General features: G+C 36.7%; 1 protein-coding gene across 2 annotated transcripts in view; it reads right to left on the minus strand.

The window, feature by feature from the left end:
• Positions 1-409: 409 nt before the first annotated feature.
• Positions 410-20,759, minus strand: part of DIAPH3 (diaphanous related formin 3) — a 493,236-nt gene continuing 472,886 nt past the window's right edge. The window contains exon 28 of one of the 2 annotated variants that reach the window (XM_032277324.1): positions 410-1,668. In XM_032277324.1, coding sequence (XP_032133215.1) covers positions 1,406-1,668 — 263 coding nt within the window. In that variant the 3' untranslated portion in view covers positions 410-1,405. The remainder of the gene's footprint in view (positions 1,669-20,759) is intronic. The other variant, XM_032277325.1, reaches the window with a different exon arrangement.

The raw sequence follows: 20,759 nt of genomic DNA on the forward strand, positions 1-20,759 counted from the left end.
GCCCTTCGCCTTTCTTGATTTTTAAGGTTTTTTTTCAGGAAAACAGGAATCATGACTGGAGGGCAAAATGCACGTTTCAGCAATACATACAGGTACACATTTATTCCTACACTGGCTATAGATAACACTCTCTTCTCCAACGTCTATAAACAGGGCCTGGTTCATAGTTCTAATTAATTAACTTTATTAACTTGGAGCTGAAAGGAGGTGGCAACTTAAGGAAATAAAAAGCAATAGACCTCACCGACTAGTTCCATATAACTGCTTTTTAACTGAAGGTAAAAGAGCAGTCTCTTACTTATTACATGTAATAAAGCAAAATAGATGCTTAGACAGACTGCATAGCACAGTCTATTCCCAGCTTATCCACAGAATATGTTTCCAAAAAAGGGAGAGAAAAGAAAGCATATTTTTTTCATTTAGTGCAAGTAGCAAGTTTATTTTCTTTGATATAGAATTAACAGAGCAATGATGCCCAAATGAGGTAATATTACATTTGCATAGGAAAACTTTCCTTGAACACTTATTTAGATCTTGTTAAAGTTATTGATTGTCAGATCGGAGAAATTGCAATTCCAAGTTTATCCATAAAATAAAAAAAAATGTTACTTTGGAAGTTTCAAAATGGCAACTTTATCTCAGAGTCATAATCAAAAGGAGAAAAATACTCTCTTAGCTAAGACCAAGAGTTTCGGTAGCACTGCAATACTGTTTATATCCACGTTACACAAAAGCATATGCGTTTGGCAAAGAGAGTGCATGCATTCTTATTGCATCATTTTTGGTTATGTGCTCAATTGCCTTACGGTCCCCTAGAGGGTCTGCTTAACATGAATTTGACGATGATGATAATGGGGTTGGGGTTACCAGTCATTTCCTTACATATATAGCTCTGATGTAGTCAATTACATGTGTTTGATGTTGTGCTGGTAATATATAGATTTCAATTAAAGAGAAACCTGGGCCTATATAAACAATATATGTGGAATATACATGGATATGTAAAGACTTGAGGTTGATGACTTGACATCCATTAATGTTAAAAATAGTAAAGTAAAAATTCCAGTGGCTTAAAAAGATGGTATTTTCTTAAGGACACATTGCTGAACACATGGCCACCTACCTGCTCTCTAAAGCAATATGTATAACTTAACTACCAAATATAGAACAGAGGATTACTAGGAGACATAAAAAGCATTAAAGCCCATTACAATCTCGAATAAACCAAAGCCTCCAGTACATAGAAAAAGCACTGCAATCATGTATTTAGCTTTATTTTTCTAATATATATCATAATTTAAAACTACGTAAGGCCACTTACATAAAAGCGATTTTTTTCAAGTGTTATAGTTTAGAGCATGGCTTTATATTTGGCTTAATCATTTTTTTTCTTAACCAGTTTAACTTATAAAGCTCGTAATCTTGCCAGCAGGGCTTCAACTTCGGGAACTGATTCATTTTTAGAAAAAGAGCCAAGAAGTTCCGTTTCCTTTTTTCTGTTGCTTTCTACATTACAGGCTTCCTTCTTTTCAACTGCCTTGATCCTCCCGGTAGACGTATGAGTGTCTAGATTATAATTAAGCTCCTTGGCGACTGAAGTCCTTGTTGAGTTGCAATTGATATTGTAGTGTGAACGTGAACCTTCTGTCAACTGCACTTTCTGATTTTCTACGGTAAGGAAGAAAGAAGCATAAAACTTATCACCATGATAACAAAGGACTGTGCACATTATGAAACAGATTTAAAATAATTATTCTCAATAAACAGGTAGTTTTCTTAGATAAACAATGAAACAGTCAACAGAGTAAGATAGATTTAAAGTAATCACACAGAGGTTTAAAAATAAACTAAAATATAACAGCCATCCATTTCATTAGCACTAATGCTTATTTCCTTCTTCCTTTATGCCTGATATGCCTGTCATGTGGTCATCATCAGGGCTTGGTCCCGTTATTTCTTTCAGGTCTCTGTTCAAACACCACCTAAGAAGGGAGGACTTTCCTAGCCGCTCATCTAAAACAGCATTTGCCCTTTGCACTGCTCTATCCTTCCTCCTCACGTTTTCCTTGACAGGACTCACGACGGCTGGACACATCACATATTTGCTTACTTGTCCATTGTCTGTCTTGCAGAACGTATGCTCCAAGACAGCAGGGGCATTATTTTAAATACTGCTATAACTTCAGGGCCTAAAATGGCCCTGGTGCAAAGTAGACCCTCAATAAATATTAGTTGGATAAATAAATTATTTCCATACTCTGTGACACAAGATAAACATTAATTTGAATAATAATAAGATGAATTTCCTTTTTGAATGAAAGCAAGAAGGAAAGTTTCTAATAAGAATTTTAAAAGTCGATTATTTTCCTTTAAAAAAATAATGAACTGGCACACAAATAATTAAGACTTCCTAGCAAACCAGAATGTTATATGTAATTGTGAAGAATATACACATCTATAAATACATGCACGTATATATATACATACACATATACATTCTTTTATTGGTAAGTGATGGTAATGATGACTTAAAAAACAGACACCTTCAATATTCAAGTAACCTTGAATAGGACTTGAAAATGGTTTCAGCAAACCTGACATGACATTTAAAGTTTTTTGGTTCTCTGAGAGATGTTCCATTGTCCCAATAGTAATGACTTTGGAGCACAAGCAGTCACTCATGACAGTATGTTTTATGTGAGTGCTGAAAATTCCAACTGAAAACAGCTTGTACATTAAAAGGTGGCTGCTGAAGATATTTACTGCACTGTCATTTCCTGACCAGGGGCTTCCAGTGATGGATGAGGATTTTACACACTTTCTTGGACAATCTCAACAAATTTTAGAAGTATGATCACCTTTTAGCTGCTGGAAGAAAATAAATACACCTTTTCTTTCACCTTCTATATCAGGTGGTTTTTGTTACTCAAAAATCAAAATCTAATAGAGCAGTGATTTTCGTTAAAGGAGGGTATGCTCTGTAGCTTGTAATGTACATACTGTGTTTGCTGGAAAGAGCACAGTGGATGTGGTATTCCTATAGTTCCTATGACCATATCTTTTTTTTTTTTCCTAGCACCAACCCTTCTGTCCCACAGAATGCTTGAAAGCTGCATTTGTAGCTAAATCAGAATGTTGCCCAGCTTATTGCTCCTTCCCCAAAATGTTCCTATCTTTGCTTACTTGATTTCTTGCAAATGACTTCATTATGATGGTATCTCCAACAAACCAGTTTATTCTGCTATTGGACAACTCTAATTAAATGTCTAATGGCAAAGAAGATATTAAATTAGCCAAAATATGAAGAGTGTGTGTGTGTGTGTGTGTGTGTTGTGCATGTGTGTCCGCGTGCACGATGAAGGTGAACATGTATGCACTCCAAGAAAGTAGGGACACTGTTTTAAATATTGCTATAGCTTTAGTGCCTAGAATGTCCTTGGTGCAAAGTAGGTGCTCAATAAATATGTTAGGTAAAGAAATTATTTCCACACTCTATGACACAAGATAAACTTTAGTTTGAATAGTAATGACATTAATTTCTTTCTTGAATGGAACCAAGAAGGAAAGTTTCTAATAAGGTTTTTTTTAAAGTCAGTGATTTTTCTTCAGAGAAATAATAAATTTGGCAGGCAAATTATTAAAAATGCATATATATATGAACATATATGTTTGTGTTGTGTGTATGTATAGATACACACAACACATACATATATACCATCTTATGAATAGCCTGTATTTATTTAGTATCTTTATTTATTAAGCATTTGTTGCACTTCAAACATTCTCACCCTCAGCATATAGATTAAGGGGTAAAAGCAAAAGGTGGTTAAGTCGTTTGCTTAGACTTAGTTACGGAGTAAATCAGTGGTAGATGCCAAATGCTGCCTCTAGAGGTACTGAGGCTGTCTTAAAGAAATATGAAAACCTTTTTGCCAAAGAAAAGTGCTAAGTCATTCAAAGCTAAGTTTCATAATTATGGTGTCCTATACTTATACTTCAAAATGCCTCTGACACACTAAATTCTCACAACAACTTTGTAAAGCAGATAGTATACCTATGCAAACTACCTCAACACGGTACGTCCAAGGCCACACATATCCTCCTTTTCTTTCCTGCTCTCACTTACATTCATGACTACGAACTTCAAAAGCACAACCTTTATCCCACTACAATTCCCTAGTCCATTCACTCTTCCATTCTCCAGGTCAACTATTTCACTTTCTCCTCTCTTTCAAACAGCCAACATGTCCTCTCTCATTCTCATTTAACTCATTCATAGAGACAATTGGAATAGAGCTCCTGCATGTGCCTCACTGCTTCCCCAACACCTATTATCCGCCTACTGCACACACATACATCCACTCCTCCTGTTAGGATGAATCAACCTTCTGAGCTCCCCTCTGAGGACAGCCCTCAAGGTGAGTGACAGATGTGACTTTTGCTTGTCTGCTCAAGGACATCCCTCTGGCTGCTTTACCCTCTCTCTGCTGCATTGTAAAGGTTTCTTCTTCCAGGTGTTCATTCCCCTCAGAAGAGAAGTAAGCTCTAATAACCATAAATTTAGGAGGTGGGGGAATCTCTATTTGTCTCCACATCCTGCTCCAGCTAATATCTAAATTCTTGGCTCCTTTTATAGCAAAATAGCTTGAAAAAATTACCCATACTTATTCTCCCAATTCCTCTCTCCCTATTTTTCTCTTGAACCCACTCCAATCATGCTTTTGACCCTTTACTCTTCTGAAGCAGTTCTTGTCAAGGTCGCTAATGAACTGCATGCTGCCAAAAACAAGGCTTGCATATCTATTTGAATGTCTTAGAACTCCTTGATCTATACCAGATCCAAGGATGAAATGCCTAGCATCGCTTGGGTTTTTCTTTTAGTGTTTGGTCTTTGAACTTCTTTGGAGACTTAGGTAAATAATAATGGATGGGCCAAGGCCGGCAAAAGCATTTCTATCCTTTTGAGAAAACTCAAAATAGCTGTGGGCTTGCTTTAGGGACAAAATGAAGAGAAGAAAACTAAGATGGTATTTATCTCCTCTGTGGTTTCAGGTGAGGAATCTTTCATGAGAAGCACCAGACAAGACAGTGTAAAACGGAAAGAGGCCATTCCTGAGACCACTGAGGAAATAAAAAAGAAAGTGCACAAGGGTTTTTTTAAAGGATGTCTATAGCTTTGTTAGAAATTCCTAGATAACAGCTCTTTACTCCCAGCCCTTATATTAGCTCTCAGCACCCCCATAGCCCCCATTCTGGTCCTCAGCTTCTTTCTGCTTTGTCTTCAGCCATGGGAGACCAAAACTGTAGAACTGAGCAAGTCAGGTCTGAAATTGCAAAGCAGATACATGAAACTGGACAGGAGTGCCTATCCCAGTATAATCAGAGACAGTGCAGGTAGAGGAAGTGCCCAAGTTGGCAGTTCACTTTTTTTAGGCTTGGCTTTGTTGCCAAGCTGGGGATAAGCTATCCAGCCGCCTCAGCCTCACAAAGTGCTGGGATGACAGGTGTGGGCCACTGTGCTGGCGCACCCCGGAAGTTCACTCTTACATAGAAATCTTATTGTAATGCTGAGTCAAGACCAGGTGTCTTTTGTTATTACCATTGTTTTAAAGTTTGTTATTGGTGGCTTTGTGTGGGCTGGAGACCTAAATCCCATGCAAAAACATGCACTTAGTTTCCAAATGGTTGACTTTCAAACAACAGGGGGATGCCACAACCCTGTAAGTTGGAGAAAACACTATACTCTATCCAGGTGCTCAGAGGCATAAATAAATTGCAATTTGAGGCAGGCAGGCCCATTCTTTTCATATGAAGTTAGACAGTTACAAATGCAAGACAATACCTAGGGCAAATGGACTCAATGAAAGGTAAGGCTAGCGTATCAATAAAAAGACAAGCATTTCTATTTCTCCTCAACTCAAATCTTCCCCATACACACTTTTAAATGGAAACTAAAAATACTAAGGCAAAGTGGGATGATTAATTCTTCAAGGCAAGGAATTCATTTTATTATTTTACAAATTAAATTCTAGGCCTTTTTTTCCCTTTAAGATATTACAATTGATCTCTATGTACAATATATCTAGGACTACTGCCAATATTCAGGGCAACTGTTGACTGTAGTACTGATAGGCAAAGAACCAGCTGCTATTCTTAGTACCAATTCAGTATGAAAATGCAATTCACACATCTTGTATTTGTGTTTCTGTGGAAATAAACACGATGAGAATACATGCTGTTTTCCTTTAAGAGAGGAAGGCTTACTTATTTCAATTTAATTCCTCATAGGATTCTTACTGTAAGAATTAAATCTAGAGCCCCACCACAGCCTTTTCTTTGAAACTGAACTAAAAGTTGAACGTTGTTGGAGAGTTAAATGCCTCTTAAATACAGATACCCACTGGAATTAAAAATGAGAATAAAAGCCTTAAATGACATCTAGTGTTGGGTCCCACATGACCTTTGGCAGAGTATGGATTTTGATGACAAAGAAAGCTTAAAAAACTCAATCGTCTCGTGCTAACATTTCCGTTGTTTCTTGAGAAACACAAAAGAAACCGGAAACTAGGAAAGTGGCTGACAAAAAAATTATATTTATACAGATATGTATACATGTGTATATAGATATGCAACTTGGCGTGTAAATGAGAAAATATTTCAGCCAACAGTTGTTATGCTTCTTAAGAAGGCAAGGCTAAGGCCCTGGCGGATGGCCCTTGGGGAAGCCTTCTCCGCGGCAGGAAATATCAGTTATGGTTCAGAAAGAGGCATTATTCCTTTTAAGTCAGTATTGATCCCCCTTCACATTGTGGTTCTAATGGGCACTGGCTTCTTAGGAGTGCCAACTCTCAGATGAAATATAAAATTGAGCTCCTGTCTTTTGTGGTCAATGGTGAGTCTGTGGCAGCCTTGACAGGAGGAAGAATATAGAACTCTGGTGTCCTAAATTGACTGCATCTATTCCGTGTTCCTGAAATTTGGTCTCCCCTCACAATTCTTTACCTTTTGCTTTTAACGATTACTTTGACCTACTAAGTAGCTGTTTTGTTTCACCCCAGCAATGACTTTACTTTGGTGAAAGAAAAAGAATGACCCATAAATGTAATTTTTAAAGCACCACTGGGTCTACATGATAGTAAAGTGTGTGACAAATATATGTTTTTAATCTATGCAATAACGGAAGTTAGTGGTGGCCGCTGGCAGCCCATATCCCTGTGGTTTTCCTTCCTGTTGATTTACTGATGCTATAAATAATTGTCTTCCCTTGGTTTCATTTCACTGTTTATCTTATGTATTGAAAATATATAAAAATAATTCAAAGAGCAAAAGGTCATTTTGCATATAGTTAAAATCTTTTAGGGGTGCCAGAAACTCTTATTAAAACCCATTATGTAAAAATAGAACCATCTAAACAAAACAATACTCCCCCATCTTAACAGCATGCAAAGCAGAAGAAGATATCTTTGAATAGAGGAGACAATTGATGAAGAGCTTTATTTGCAGAAACTCATATGTAAACATCTATTCATTCTTGTTCTGTATCACTACCTTTTAAATAAAATTCAAAGACAACACTGCCATCTCACAGTTTCCTATGCTGAGTTTTTCTAACTCAGTGGAGGGCTAGAAGGAAGCTCAAGGTGATGCAGGCTCTGTGCACACGACACCCAGGATATTCAGCCTCTAAAGGAAATAGACTGCTTATCTTTCTGATCTGTAATGCGCTACTTGAGTTGGATACCCTTCTTTGTATCTGCTTTCCTCTTTCTTACCTCTCCCCTCAATTCTTAGCAACTCTAATTTGGCTTTCATCCATATCCCTCTATTGGAATTGCTCCCTACAATATTACCGAAAGCATCAAAATTCCTAAACTCAATGGCATTTACTCATGCCTCCTTTTCCTCTTACATTTGCAACATTTTGGAATGTGTGTAACAAAGAATTCAGCTGATCTTTGTCCCAGTCCCTGGAAGGTGGCCTCTAAAGCCTTGGAATTTTTATTCATGTTGGGACTCTCAGACCTGTAGTTTGAAGCCCTAAAGTGAGTTTTTGCTAATGAGGTAACTCATGGTGGGCCCCTAGAGAGTTTATACTAATGAATGACTCGGGATGGGGGTTAACCATGCCAGAAAGGCCAATCATGTGATTAGAGTTGGGGTTCTGAGCCAAATGATTATCAGCCTGATTTCTGAGCAGGAGAAAGGTATGGGAGCTTGAGCTCTATCATGTGGCTGATGATTCAGCTAATTGTGCCTAAGCAGCAAAACCTCAGTGCAAATGCAAGACACTGATGTTCACGTGAGTTTTCCTGGTTGGCAATCCTCTGTGCATCCTTACACATCAATGTGCAGCGAGATTGATGTGTCTCTGAGGACAAGAGGCTTCATGTGTCTCTCCTTTAGTTGCCTTTGATTTATACTCTTTTGCTATAATAAAGCTGTAATAGTAAGTATAGTACTTTCCTGAATTCTGTCATTCTAGCAAATTATTGAAACTTGAGAGGGTAGTACGAAGCACTGAATTTGTAACCAAGTGATCAAAAGTGAGGGTAACCTAGGGACCCTCAAATTTGCAGCTGATACTGAAGTGAAGGCAGTCTTTTAGAGGACTATGACCTGTGAAATCTGGCTTAACTCCAAGTCGTTGGTGTTAGAAGTCATTGTAGAATGTCATTTGTGACTTTGAACATCATTATGGAATAATATCCATATGATCATATTATCTTTATATATGGCTCTTCTATAGTTTGCAAACACTTTCCCTGTATATCCACTCATGTGATTCTTATAACAGCCCTGTAAGATAGGTAATATGGGCATATTTACCTTGTTTGACATGAAATTGAGAAAGCAGACATAACTTTCAGGCAGAGCCAGAGAAAAAACTAAGTCCTTAGACTCCTGGTTAACAGGCTCTAACATGATATGGCCCTCGACTGTGCTCACTCTTCTACTTTTTGATGATTCATTTTAAATCTTCTTTGGTAATTTGTTCTACCTTCCCAACCTCTACCAAATAATTTTAACTCTTAATGTGGCCATTTCTCACAGTTACATCCTTGGCCCACTTTTCTGCCCTTTCTACCTTCTCTCCATCAAGATCTCACAGCATCAACCACTTCCTCTAGGAATAAGACTCACATCTGCATTTCCAGCCCTGACAACAGAGCTCCAGTACCGTATCCACCATGGCCTCCCTACACATTCCTACATATGCCCTACTACTACTTCAAATAACACATTCTCAAACCACACTTTCATGCTCTTCATACTAACATACTGAAACTAACCATGGCCTCTGTTTATCAGCCATGCTATCTGCTATTGACAGCTGTCTCGGACTACTATGCACTTGTGGTCGCCTGGAGGTAGCTTGGCAGATATTAAGTAAATATTTCTAAAGTATGTAATGGCTTGTCAGCTAATTGATACCAGGTCATAAGTAATTTGGTCAATTGATCTGGTGGTTCATGAGGGAGAGGGTAGAGAAATAATATAAGGGCATGGTTTGACAGTATAAAACACATACTACGTATCTTATAAACCTTTTACATGCTATTTTGTTTTCTTTTGGTTTTAGAGATAAGGTCTTGCTGTGTTGCTTGCTCAGGCTGGAGTGCAGTGGTGCCATCATGGCTCACTGTAGCCTTGAACTCCTGGGCTCAAGGTATCCTCCCGTCTTGGCCTTCAGAGTAGCTACATCTACAGGCACACATCACCAGGCCTGGCTAATTTTTAAATATTTAAAATTGAGACAGGGTCTTGCTATCTTGCTCAGGCTCACCTAGAACTACCCCCGTGATCCTCCTGCCTCAGCTTCCCAAAGTGCAGGAATTACAGGTGTGAGCCACTATGCCTGGCCTTTATGTGCTATTTTAAAATGTTTACAACAATCCTAAAGTAAAGGTACCAACAAGCCCATTTTATAGATAAGGAAATTGAGGTTTAGAGAAATCAATGAACTGCCAAGGCCACAGAGGCTTTGCTGGTTGCCTCCAGAAAATTCAGTCCAAACAGTCGGCCCCTCCTGGTTCTGGGGCACATGATTAGGCCATGGGAAACAGATATGATGTGAAGTATAAAGAGCACTTCCCGAGGATGAAGAGGCTGGGGAGAGGTTGATTCCCAGTGCTAATAACTTGGGAGCTGTATTAGAAACTAACCAGCTAATTATTTTTAAATACCTCAGGACTGAAACATATTTCTGAAGCCATTTCTAAGTCTCATCACATAGTGTGCTTTTAAGTATGTTCCTTTATTTCTTATACTTCTTCAACATTTATTAGACATTTCAAATGTACAGGTATTTCTTCTGAATAACTTACACTATTTCTGTTTCATTTCATTTTGATTCGCAGAATCGTGTAATGTAGATCAAATGGAGAGAGCCCTCATTACTTGGTGGAACCACCTAGCCAATGCTTGAATTATATTTAGTTAGCATCCTATCAAGTGGCTATCCAGCCTCAGTTTGAAAACCTCCAGTCATTTCCTCACAATCTCATCAGGCAATGTGGTCCACCTTTGGTCAGCTCTAACAATTACATGTTTTACCTTATATTTATCCAGTGTTTATTTCCCTGAAATCTCCGTCACTGGCTCTGTTGATTTTTTCCATTAGGGCCATATTAAGTTTAATTCCTTTTCTACCCACCAGCCCTTCCACTATTTGAAGACAGATACTATATTCCCTCAATATTTTCTTCTCTAAGCCAAATAGCTATTCCTTCAGTGATCACAACTGTTCCTTCGGTGATCATGACCTGAAATTATGGTTAATTCATTAGTTAATTCAAAGAGGGTTTAGCTCACCATGCTAGGTGCTAAGTCCTTGAAACATTTAAGATCCTGTCATTTCTATAATGAACATGCAAAACAAGATCTGCTCAGTAGTTCAAAATTCTGGGGAAAAACTAAAGCCAACTAGGGTGTCCAGTACTGTCAAACAATACAATTATATGTTCATAGACTCTTTTAAAAAATTTCCATGTAGCCTTAATACTTCAGGTTGATTTTCGGTATACATTTAATAAGAATCTGCTTAAAATAATGTTTTTATTCATTAGAGAATTCAATCCTAGGATACATTTGTGTTGATAACCATTTTATAATAAAATAATTTTATATATGACTACATACATAGAAATGTTCCTTTACTTCTCCCTGGCCTGTTACTACATACATACTACATTAGCCATATGTAAACATAGAAATATATTCAAGTAGTAAGAAATCCAATTCATACCCATCTAACTGTGACCTAACTTGCTATAACATAAGCTCTATAAAGGCAGTATCTTTGTTTTATTCACAGGTATATTCCCAAGCCCTAGCACAGTGCCTACCCCCTAACAAGTGCTTGATAATTTATTTCTTGAGTGACCAAACCTAAGCATGGCATAATTTTATTACCTTGTTTCACTTAATGTTTTAAATTAAACCCTTTTTTTTTTTCAAAAAAGAAAACACTTTGCAGTAATATTATCTGGATACAAATTAAGCTGATTATATATCATTTTGGCTTATTGTACATTTTTTGGGTCCCTTGAGGACTCAACATTGAGACTAGAATGGCATTGTCCAATAGAAATTTAATGAGAGTCAGAAAAGTGGGCTATACATGCAAGGTAAAAATGTCTAGAAGTTACATTAAACACTGAAAAAAAAATCAGGTGAAATTAGTTTTAATAACCTATTTTATTTAACCCAAATGTCAAATATTATCACTTTGACATATACAGCAAAAATATATTGATATCTTTAGCATTTGTTTGTACTAAGACTTCAAAATTCAAATGTCTATTTCATAATTACAGCACATCCCTATTCAGACCAGCCACATTTCAGGAGCTTAACAGCCATACCTGGCTACTGTCTACTGTATTGGACAGCACAGGTCTAGAACCTGGAGTTTTTCACAGTGCTGTTACCTATACATTATCTTGAGTTGAATATGTGTATATTATAAACAATCAAGTAAAAAATGAATTGTTCTAATATTTAGAATTTCATTGTGATTTTGTTTCATATAAAGAGGAAGGAACAGTTATACATTTCTAGGTAATTTGGATTTAGGTAAATCCTAAATCCTATTTTGCCTTTTATGAATGGCAAAATAGACAAAGGCTAAAGATTAAAAATATATTCACAAAATTTGAATGCTAATAATGACAAGCCTACTGTTGCTACTATGTTTTGGCGTCTCTTCATCCAGCTATCTAGGCATGGGGAGACTGGGTTACCATTCAGGGACTCTTCTACTTTTACTTCCTAGTTCTGAACATGTTTTAGTAAATCAGTGAAAATTAGGAGGATCTAACTTATTAAATCTAATTCTCCTTCCTTTCAAAATGAGATTGACCTTCATTCCATGCTATTCTCCTATTCATATTGGATCAGGACCTACATGGGGGTGAGGTTCACACAGTTGCCACTATCAGAAGCTGATAGACTGGCCTCTTTTTATTGTTCTGTTCATAGCATAGCAGCATTATCTTGTACTAGATTGATGATACCAAGCTTCATTATGAAATCTGAAACTATTTCTAAGATTTTATTTCATGTATTTCTAGAAAATGAGCGAAAAAAAGAAATCCGGCATGAGTCATACACATTACCCTAAAGAGAGTAGCTCAGGCTAGTACACCGCTGCCTCCTACTGTCAGTTTGAGGAAAGTGAGAGAGCCCTACTCATACTTATTTCTGTTTACAGATTTAGACAAGTGGTCTTCTTCCTTCAAAGGACAATTTTGTGCAGATAACCTAGGAAAAAATATTGATGTTTTCTGAATTTCTCTGAATTCTTCCCCTGCTTAGACTGCTAGATCTGTGAAAAAAAAAATCCAGCAAACAACTTGAGCATGGATCTTTTTCCATTCTAAAAAAGAAATTGGTTTTAAAGGTAATTCACAAAACATCTGTGCTTTTAAATTCTATTTCACATTATTTTGTTGTTAAATTTTTCATTTTTCTCTTCTTCCTTCTTTCCCTGCAGGGCCTTACATCACATCTCTAAGAAAAATACGAGAGAAAAAAATCTGTATTATTTTAAAATCTTTTAGCAGTCTTCTCCTAAATAAAAATATTAACAAGTATGATGTGCGTTAATATAGTAGGAAATATAACGACTCGTTAAATACAGAGAAATGTTTAAAAGCTTTAAGTTATCTAAAATATGAAGGCAGTACATGACTACATGACAACTTAGGATAAATAGAAACTACTTATTTCTATAACGAGCACATTTGGATCAATGATTTGGATGCTGGTTGTACAGTCCTCTGCGCCCAAACTGTAGTTTCACCTCTTGTAGTTTTGGCTGAGTCGAAGAATATGAACCTTTATTTTAAAGGTGAAATTTTTGATCAGCAAAATAAGTCAGGCAAAGAGGACCTTTCTGAGAAGCTGCTCCCTTTTAATGAGGAAAAAAGTAAAAGGAATAGGTCAATGTCATTTCAGTTATTTTCTTGCAAATAAAATACCAAGTTTGATTCCTATGAAACCCCAGGCTGCACTAAGGTCTCTGTAAAATTGGTTTCTATAAACGACTCATCTTAACAGCATTCATTGGCAGAGCTTGTGCTTCCTAAGACTGCGGACACACAATCAGATTGGACCACACAATTCCCCTTTTCCCGTTTACTGCTAGATTCTTGCCTCAGGCTTCCCTTGTCAACAGGGACTGTTTCCTCAAAGACCTGCTTCCAGTCTGTCTTCTTGGGGCTTTGAGCTTTGGAGCACCTCCTGTCTCTATGGTAACACAAAACACAAAGACTGGAAATGTATCATACAGAGGACAGAAAAGAAAGAAATTAGAGTATAGTACTCCTGGTAAGCTAAAGAAGGTGCTGACGGCAGGAAAACGGATAAGAAGGACAAGAGATAGTAACCGTTGTTCCATTTCACGTACATACTCTTAAAAGAGCTACAAGTGTTAGCACAGACCTTAAAGTATGTGGAGCTTTACAATCCATATGGTATTTAAAATTTAAAAAATACTGGAGACCCATATTGGCCATAAATACTTAGCAATTCATTAAACTACTGAGAGAAATAAGAATTCTCAGTGGCGACACAACACATTAAAAAAATTACATCAAGTATTACAGTATGGTTTATATTAAAGGCAAAGAAAAATATGTTACTATCACATGGCAGAATGTTCTCTTTTTTATTTTTCAACTCTAAATACAAATTTTCCTACTTTTTTTCAATTTGGGGCGTCCTAGTAAATGTAGCATCTATTAGTTCAATGGTTCAATATAAATCAGAAGGTTTATGTCCTCAAACTGTTAGTCAATTCCATTCTGTTTCTTGTTCACAAGCAGCACACTGAACTCAGAAGAGTTGTCTCAAAAACATGGTGGAGTATATGAGGAACAGTAATGCTGTCAATTTAAACCCCAAGATATTTAAGTAACACACACACCTATACATTAGGAAAGATATATTATTCATACAGCTATCTAAAAAAATATACATGGTCATATACAGGTATCCTATCAGTATTTTAAAAACATTTCATGCCAGCCTATGAGGTGTTGTTGAATATCAATGTTGAGAGCTTGCTACGAACTTAAGAATGTCTATTTAAAAAAATGCTGTAGAGATGGCTTAGCTGCTGGGCCTCAGAGCAGGATCTGCTGACACACTGCTAGCATTTGAACACACAGATTCACAAAGCTGGTTCTGAACTCTGTTCCTTGAGGTAGTACTCCAACAATCAGACCAGCAGAACTTCAGGGAAGCTAATCATACACTCAGTTGTAGAACTCTATTATTAGGATCTAAGAAGACTCCTTACTTGGCCTTTTTATTATTTTTTTTCAAACTCAATCAACTAAAATGCAGCTATAAGCTATAGCCACTAGAGGTCAGACGGCTACACCTATCACCAATCATTAAATTTTACTGGGCATTAAGGTACAGGTACCTTGAGTAACTTAAAAAATATAGAACAGAGTATACTCACTTAAAACTATTATAATATAATAATAATAATATGTTTACTAATTAATTATGCTATTTCTAAAGGTTTTAGATTTTGCAATGGTACTACTTTTCTCTGTTGGCTTTCACTTTATTTGGAAGAGGAAAGAAAACATTGCAATAACGGAATCTAGAAACCTTTGCAGTTAATGAAATCTCATCATATCAAAGATCACTCTTTTGAGCAGAACATGGAAGCAATGTGTTCTGTAGTTTTATCAAGACTATTTGGTCATGCAATCCTTATGAACCTTCCAATTTGAATCATTTTATCTAACCTAACCTCTCGCCTATTTTCTCCTGGTATATACAGATCTTATTGTATACAGTTATAGCTTTACTTATTAAAGATTTATTATAATGGGGGGTATTACTCCTTATCTTTCCAATGAAGTTTATCATGTGACACGCCACAAATACTTTGTTAAAAAACAATAAATGCTGGGCTCAGTGGCTCATGCCTGTAATTCCAACACTCTGGGATGCAGAGATGGTCGGATTGCTCGAGCCTAGGACTTCAAGATCAGCCTGAGCAACAGAGTGAGACTCCATCTCTACAAAAAATTAAGAAAAATTATTAACCAGGGCATGGTGGCACACACCTGTAGTACTAGCTACTTGCGAGGCTGAGGTGGGAGGATTGCTCAATCCTGGGAGGTTGAGGCTGCAGTGAGCCATGACCACACCACTGCATTCCAGTCTGGGCAACAGAGTGAGACCCTGTCTCAAAAACAAAAAGATTTTTAAAAATAGTAAAACTTTTGCCTATAACACAATCCACAAATAAGGAACTCAAATTTCATCATAACAAATTATGTTCACTTTCTCACTACATTATTCAGAAAATAACTATTTTAAGGCTTTTTTCCCCCCATTTCAGGCTATGTTTTACAAAAGACTCACTAAAAACACAATACTAGTACGTTAGAGCGCTTACTAAGTGCCAAATTTGCACAAGGTGCTTTACAAAAATCATTATATAGCCTAAGCAAGTATAATTTGTATACTCTCCAATTCACAATAAGGAAGGAGGCTTTGAGGGATTAAGAAACCTGTCCTAGTTATAAGCCAAGTTAGGGTGGAGCTCTTATTCAAGCTCAAGTCATCCAATTCAGCTTCTGGCTCCAAATTATCGCACTTTAATAACATTTTAAAGCTGTAAATGCTGTAAAAGAAGCAGGAAGTATTTCTATATCAGTACAAGGAACCAAAAGGAAACTATGAGACGCTTCATTTTTACTCATATTGCTTTTGACAAATATCCTAAAAGTCTAGTGAGCTCTCTAGTTAAAGGCATATTAATTTCCAGGTTTTCTGCTTCTATGGTACAGAGTACTGTCCAAACTTATCTTTGTTGTATATCTACTCACAAAAGCAGCAAAATCTATGTCCTAGGCTCAGTAGTTTATTAGAAAATATTAGAAGCTAGTTATTTTGACATTATACATAAAACTCTCACATTTTAACATCTACTACCCAATTAATACCAAGAGTCCAGCATCATAAAATTATTTTCCAGTTGGTTTTTTTTTTTTTAACAAAAATGAGCTATTCACAAAAATCTTGATCTCTTATTTATTTAATAATTATTTATTGACAAGGTCTTGTCTGTCACCCAGGCTGGGGTACAGTGGCATCATTATAGCTTACTGTAGCCTCAAAATCCTGGGCCAAACTGATCCTCCCCCCTTACCCTCCTGAGTAGCTGGGATTACAGGTGTGAGCCTCCATGCCCGGCTCCAATCTATTTTAAAGGTTAAAGTTTTAGCATATAGTTTTCTCTCACTAGTAATCTACGCTTTAGGATACTATTCTTCTATTAGGAAATAGTGTAATTTCTTAAAATGCCTTTAAATTTTTTAGCTGGACTTATGCAGCAAACTCTATATAAGAAATACTGCATTACACTCTCATATAATACAACTCCCTCTCTATTCCCCTATTCCCTGGTCTGAATCATTGTCTATAATCATCTTTGATCCCTCAAATCTCAATGAAATATGACCTCCTGATTTTCCAAAACATAGCAATGGCACCTTGTATTGCATTTCTCTCATATGATTTGTATCTGGGTTAGCCTGGTGTTACAGTTTTTTGTGCCCCTGCCGCATACTCAAGTCTAGTGACAAGACCATAAACTACTCAAAGTAGAGTCTACGTACTTCCTTCCCATTCTTTGTGTTAAAAGCAGTACTTTACGTGCAGATGTGTCATATTTCATCATAAGATTCTACATTCAAGAGGACAATGTTTTCTAATTCTTTGGTGTACTACAAGACAAAAGATGAAGAATATGCTTTCATTCATTTAGTCAAAAGCATGTACAGTGGGCCATGCTGCTTTACGCTTCAGGGACATAGGAGAGAAAGAACAGACACAGTCCCTGCCTTCAGGAAGCCTATAATCTAACCACATTCACATATCTCTATCCACAGAGAGATTTGCTTATTACCTTCTCTGTATAACAAGTAGAAACAGTAAGAACAGCTTAGATTGTGTTGAGTAGTCACTCAAACCTCTCACTTTTTTTCAAGGCAGCATTGAATCTGGTATCTGTTATGACTTTTAGCAAAATTAGGGTCCATTTTGTCTTAAATACTAAATACAAATGTTTAAGTCTCGTGGCTGTGTTAGATTCCAAAAGAAAATACATAGGGCTGGGGGTGGTGTATCATCCGTAGCAGTAGATGATGACCAAAGGAACATAAGCAATGTGAAGGTAGCAGGAACTAATTAGAGGAAATCTTCTGATGCAAACTAATGAACTAGGATATTTAGGGGACTCATTGAAAGAAAAGAGGCAGGAAGTAAAAAGGAGGCTATGTAGAAAAGCGGGCATGAAGTGATCAAATCTGGAAGAGCTTATAAAGGATAAATCGGGGAGAATTTGAAGAGCAGCATAAGAAAGAGGAAATAGATTTATAATCAGAAGTCCTGAGTTTGAGACATGTCTATCCCAGATGCCATTAAAAGTAGTGGCTTCCTCTAAAGTTCTTTCACTGAGGTTAACCTCTTTTTACTCTCCTTGTTGTCAATGCTATACTAAAGGTAGAATAAAATGAATTCATCGTTCCTCCTGGGCCTCTCCTAAGAGATTAGTACTCCAGTTTGCCATTCTTTTCACAGTCAGTCTGAAACTAGGTCTTAATCCAAATGGTGATGATGGCAATGCTACCACTTACATAATGTGCCTATGTGTGTGCCAGACATGAGGAGGAACGTGAATAACATTTCTCCTGTTAATTCTGACATACCGAGTGAAATTGTTGTTAATATTCCCATTCTGTGGGGGGAACAAAATCAAGGCCACAGAGCCAACTATTATCTGTGAGACTCTGACAATGTTCTTGGTTTGCTGCTGGGGCTTTCTTCTGGGCCTTCTGAAGAGAACTCTGAATATCTCAGGCAAATTAAAAACCCTTTTGTGGGAAGCAAGGTTGGGAAGCATCTGTTGTCTCCTCAGATTTGGTTTTAACTGAGCTTTCTGTCACGGAACAACCTTTTTGTTTATCAAGCTGTACGCTTATTAATTTGTTTGTTCTATGGATTTACATGAAAGAGAACCAAAACAGTTTCCCCTGGCTCCTCTGGTTACTTGCAAACTATACATTTGTGACAGCTTAGATCAGAGGGTGTTGTATTATGGGGTTAGTTTATACATAAAAGGAAAAATTGCAAGTGTTTCTTCTTGGCTCTATCATTTACTTTTTATCTCCTGAAACAATGCTCTTCATCTCTTTAGACTTCAGCACCTTTCTTTGTTTATTGGGGATGATTAAAGAAGCTAAACCTACAAAGCAGTTTTATGACAAAAACAACACATGCAAAAGCTCTTTGAAAAGTACAGATCATCATACTCATCACAAATCTCGAAAAGGGCTGGGTTTGGGCCTCTTTTCTGATGGTTACAGCAGATAGATTAGTAACAGATACTACAAAAGATAGATAACTCTGGGTTAAAACAGAGTCATGGAAGCTTTGGGAATAACTAATCAGCATATGTCTTTCAATGTTGTACAAATAAACAACTTTCATTTCTAAGACTTTCAGTGTAATCTATCTCATCAGCAAACTGGTTTATGCTTACATATAGTATTAAATTTATGGTTACAATGATACATCCTATGATGTGTATTTATGTGCTAATTTGCTTGGGATAAGGTAGGTGGATATCCAAATTCAGAATAATATATCCTATGAGAATGGCAGCTGTAATACATATGAATTACAGCTCTGCGTCATTTAAAATAACCTGACAGCTCTTTCTTACTGCATGGTAACAGCAATACACTTAAAATCAAGTTTGAGGATTTCAGGGCACCTATAGTTATCAAGGAAAGAAAGAATTTATGAAAAGTTTATTGGGGAGTGTAGGGGTGAAGGGTGGAAAGGAGATTTTCTTTTCTTAGAGCCAAAGAAATATTCCACATTTTATTAAATATTGGTGCTTTTTAAAGGGAATTCCTTCTACTCTAACCTTCAAATATCTTGAAATATACCTTCAAATATATTGAAATATCTGTGACATCTGAGTAGTAACGAATACATTATGCTCATCAATAAATGAGAATGAAAACAGACTAAGAAGAACAATTGAAATCTCTTATTTAATTACACTGAAGCCCTCCTGTTCTTGTATTCTTGCCTTTTCCAAGTTCTTGCTGGCTATCAAATACAGGTCTCAAAGAAGCAGGTGTGTGGATATATTAGCCCACAGAGCATCCACTGAATCCTTCTGTGAGGTGGTTATTGCTTATCTCCATTTACCAACAAAAACATTGAGCCCAGAAGTTAAGTGGATTACTTTAGTGACAGAGCAAGGAAAAGACAGAACCTGAATGAAAATGTGAAAGTCTCAGTTTAAACGGGTACAGTATCAACTTCTGGATCATGGATTAGTTGTTCTGTTGAAAGCGGGGGCTCTCTTGTAATACAAAGAGATGGTAAATAGAGACATAGAGACGGAAAAGTGGTATCACTGTTGGTTGTGTGGGAGAAAAGAATATACAGGAGCTGCAGGAGATCCAGCAAAACTAAGCAGCTACAGGCTTAAAGATTTTGTAGTAACAGTTTGAGTAAGAAAAAATAAAGTTCTATTGATCATAAATTTTGATTTTATATGGAGTATTTGTGAGGATTGCTACAATTATTTTGAAAATTCCTGTGTTTCTCTTTCATTTGGTTTTAATCTGAGATAAACTAAAATCTATAGTCCAAGTTAACATTGCAGTAGTTAAAAGTTGGCAATCCCCAAACTAAATGTGCCACTGCATATGACTTTGCGTATTTAGACTCAGCTTCATCAGCCACAAAATAAACACTTTGTGATCTCTAAGATCCTTTTTGATTCAAAAGGTATTTGAGTCTATAAGCAAATAAAATGACACTAAAAATAATGTTACAAATATTTGTTAGTGGAATCTGCTCTAGGAGAAAGAAGTAGATAACCCCAGAAAATGTGGCGCTCTCTTTTTCTGAAACAAAGGGAACTGGAAGAACTCTAACTTCAGATAATGTGATTACAGGCTAGTTCTAAGCTGTAAATTTGGGAGTTACTACAGGCCTTATTTAGTACCTTAGAGATGTTACATACACCTTTTATCTTATCCTGTAAGAATAAAATCACAAAGGATATCTATTCATATCAATGTTCTACTTGAAAGAGGAAAAAAAATTGGCTCACAGGTGGCTGTCAGGCAAGAGTACTCAGAGGTTCGAACAAATAGGAAAGCACTTTGGGCTCTTCGGGAAAAGGTACTGCTATTTAACAA

The sequence above is a fragment of the Sapajus apella genome, unplaced genomic scaffold (genome assembly GCF_009761245.1).
Source record: "Sapajus apella isolate SASKATOON/1434 unplaced genomic scaffold, GSC_monkey_1.0 scaffold9, whole genome shotgun sequence".
Lineage (NCBI taxonomy): Eukaryota > Metazoa > Chordata > Mammalia > Primates > Cebidae > Sapajus > Sapajus apella.